The sequence below is a fragment of the Cryptomeria japonica genome, chromosome 6, assembly GCF_030272615.1.
Source record: "Cryptomeria japonica chromosome 6, Sugi_1.0, whole genome shotgun sequence".
Lineage (NCBI taxonomy): Eukaryota > Viridiplantae > Streptophyta > Pinopsida > Cupressales > Cupressaceae > Cryptomeria > Cryptomeria japonica.
Genome location: NC_081410.1, coordinates 456156724 through 456160416, shown reverse-complemented (window position 1 = coordinate 456160416; position 3693 = coordinate 456156724). Strand labels below are relative to the sequence as shown.

At 36.3% G+C, this 3693-nt stretch overlaps 1 protein-coding gene across 1 annotated transcript; it reads right to left on the bottom strand.

Moving 5' to 3' along the window:
* Positions 1-2465: 2465 nt before the first annotated feature.
* Positions 2466-3450, bottom strand: LOC131051066 (uncharacterized). Its single transcript, XM_057985425.2, has one exon. The coding sequence runs from the start codon at positions 3243-3245 to the stop codon at positions 2823-2825; it is 423 nt and encodes a 140-aa protein (XP_057841408.1). The 5' UTR covers positions 3246-3450; the 3' UTR covers positions 2466-2822.
* Positions 3451-3693: the final 243 nt, after the last annotated feature.

Here is a 3693-nt window from a genome sequence, read left to right as displayed (position 1 = left end):
TAAATTTAGCCCTAGAAGACATCGACAAACTTCCATGAGTCAAATTTACCGTAGAAAATCTATGACTAAGTTCATACATAATCCCACTAGGGTGCCCAACGTGAGATCCTCCACCAAGGGAAAGGAGCTCGTTTGCTTAGATGTTACTAAATTTGCTACTCACTTCCTTGCTTTGTAGAATTTTTATGTGCACAAAAAAACCTGAAATGCATTTTTGTTTCATTGATGGCACTGCAAAATGCATTAATACTTACATGCTGCTATATGTTATATAAATCCACCATTCTTTTATAAGGTATCATTCAAGGAAGATGCGAAAGTGACATAAAGTCTATTCAAGCATATTACAACATTATTGTTGAAGATATAGCTGCGATAGAGATCATCAATGCAATGTTCCTTATTCATTTCTTCTGGTATCGGTTCATTAGCTTCCGTTCTTTTCTTGTCTTGTTTGCATTGGTGGCTGTCGGTGACTCTTCATGTTGCTGCGGCTGTCAGTGAAGGTGATGTGGCTGTCGGTGTATATGAGGCTGTTGGTGCAGATGTAACTGTCCATGCCTTTCCCTCTCCCTTCGTGTGCCTCTTCACTGGAAATCCCGATATGTTATATTTATCATTCTTCCTTGTAACGTACTCTATTCTTCGGCAGTTTTGATAGATTCATGATCGGCTTCTCTCATTCATCAAAATAGTGTGATTGTGTCTGTCAGATCAAAGATATTATGTGTTCCTTCTGCATTCAGAGTTTTCAGTCATATGAAGGTTTTTAGATTGTATGTGAGATGTGTCATCTGAGTTCATTCTTATGATTGATTTGTAGAGAATCAAACTCATATTATTGTGATTGATAGTAATCTGAGACTATCATCAGTTGTATTCTTTTTCTGAGATATAATAAAGTTCATGTTTGAGTGGGCTGGGTTTTTCACCCTCAGGTGGAGGTTTTTCCCAGGATAAGGGCTTGTGTATTTGTGTTTCATTCTTTAATTTCTGTTCTCAGATTTTCTATATTCTGGTTCAAATTTTAACAATTATTTCTTGACGCAGAGGATTGGCAAGGAGCTATTGCATGGTTGCCAATGTATCACCAACAGAATAAGGGATTAGTGTACAATATGTGTCGTTGACTCAAGGAAGGCATTAAGATCAGGCATTTAATTTTAAGTTAATAATTTGTAATCAAGCTTCAGCTATTGCCTTTTTGCTTTTTCAAATTTTGAGATACATTACAGATTTATTAATAAATTTTGCTTTTGCAACTAGTTCAATGCCAAGGCAGTGGTAGGACTACTTTAGCAAAGAAGCCAAATTGCTTTGATGGATGAATACACATATTCAAAGACAAACGTACATTTCTTTCACTTGTGAACATTGAACATTCTTCAAGTGTGTATAAACACATATAAACAAAAAAACTTGATTGACCCAACAACAGATATATAATTTGGTGTTCATTCACCAAAGCCTTCATCTTCAGCTTAAAAAAATTGCGGTAATAAAAAGTTAGAAGTTACTGAATTAAAAATTAAAAACCGCTTAACTTTAATGAAGTTTAATCTTACTTTAATATTTTAAATTTTGTGTACTTCAAGATCAGTCAATTTGAATTTTCAGCATGCACTAATAGGCAAGGAACTTAAAATTTGTTAATACCAGGTAGCTTCAAAGATGATCTTGAATCAGCATGGATTGCAACTGATGAGAAGCCATAATTTGATGAGGATCTGGCCATCTTAACTAAAGCATTTGATGATCAAGACCATGTTCGTAAGAAGGCTTTGTTTTGTACTCTAAAACTTATGTTGTAAGGATTTGAGAGTAACTGGCAACATAGAACAGATTGTTAATTAATGTTTTATTTCTTTTTCTCCAACTATTTGGCATGAAATAACAATACCAGTTATTTTTAACGTTTTCGTAAAAATTTCAGCGATTTTTTGTTGGAGTTTTCTTGTGCTCTCCCGTTTTATACTCGTGTAATTGAATTCCATTCACACTTCCAATTTGCCATATCAATGTGAAAATTTCTTATCTCTTTCAGTTTCAAACTTTGGCAATGGTGGTGTTAAATCAAACTTTGGCAATCCATCCAAGACCTCAGCTTTACCAGGGTCGCGCATCTTCACTGGTGAATTCAAGCCACATCGAAATTTAACTCCCAGTCAAACAATCTTAAGTCTAAATTTGTATACAGTCATATGCCCAGACCATATTGAGTTGATCATTGGTAACAAGCTGCCCAAATCACAAAAAAGGATATTGGTAATTGACGTAAAGAAAACTTATAAGCTAACAGGCCAAATGAATATTATTCTAAATAAAACTGATCACTTTGTCTCAATTTCTGTAAAAACATATTTCAAAATTTGTCATGTACTAAAGTTTTGAATTGTAAATTCTTAAACGAGGATGAAATTTTTTAAGTTTTTGCCTAAAATCTTGTATTCCACATTGGAAAATGGTTCACTAAAAAATTTTATATTTCTGTAGACATAGTTTCCTTCTTCTGGTCAAATGTACATTAGAAAGGCCCAAATTACTTGGAAATATTACACAGATGGTACAATTTCCGTGACTCTGTAAGGTAATCAAACCCTAGTAACCCTTAAATCTACGACCCGCCAGTTGGTAAATACTAAATTGCCACAACTTGTCGAAAATGAACAACTACAGTATAACTTGAATGCGATTTATCGATACCGAAAAAAGAACGCTCTTCAGAAGTTTTTTTTTCTGTTTTTAAGGGGTCAAAATCCAGAGAAATGCCCAGATCCATGTTAGTTGATATTATTAACAATTCATTGTATCTACAGTGAAACTTAGCTCTCAGATTCAGAGTCTGACGGCGATGACGTGTCAAGGAGCACCAGATGGCAGACAACCTTGCCATCCTCCTTGTCCTCAGAAGCCCTAGCTATCTCCTCCTCTTCCTCTTCCTGTTCCTCTTCCTCTTCCTCATCGTCGTCGTCGACCCTTTCTTGAAGGGTTTGCGTCTGTAACAAGTATGGCTGGTGAGGTGGCACCTCAGGCATCCAGAAGGAGGAGCCAGGGCGGAAAGGGAGCCAATCAGGGGCAGCCGTTCGGATGCGCTGATCCTCTGCAAATTCATCGAGCTCCCTCTGCAGACGAGCCATGAAACCCTTGCTTACAATGGAAATTTGTCTTCTTGATGAATATGAAGTCGGGCAATTCATTTGCCGCGCACCCCATTTCAATTGCCTTCCCATGGCTGTAAACAACATCTTTCTAGCAACGCAAAATTCTTGTTTTCTAAATTAATTGTTCAAACAAGACAGCTAGGCTTTTCAGATGAGGATCCAGAAAGAAATGGTAAAGAGGAAATGAAGAAACTGGAAGCCTGGAGATAAGTAATTCTTAGAGGCGGCGTTTCCAGCCGCATTCTCAGCCACGCAAATGAAGGTTTTTCCACTTTTCAAGTCGAAGAAAAAAACAAACGGACGACACATGGGGCATAGGTTTCTGTAAAATAAAATGATTGTTTTTTCATGGGTCCCTCCCTCTTCAAACATTACCAACAAACTCTATCATTAGTTTTAAGTGAATAACTTGTTTATCAAGGTATTCCAGCATTGAAAAACTACTTGAACAAGTTTATATATATATATAACTAGCAATCACATCTTAGTGTGCAATGGGTATGTCAAATAGGTATGGAAGCTCAACTAAAAA

Bases quoted from the DNA above. Each gene is read 5' to 3' on its own strand.
- LOC131051066 (XM_057985425.2), bottom strand. From the start codon at position 3,245: ATGTTGTTTACAGCCATGGGAAGGCAATTGAAATGGGGTGCGCGGCAA.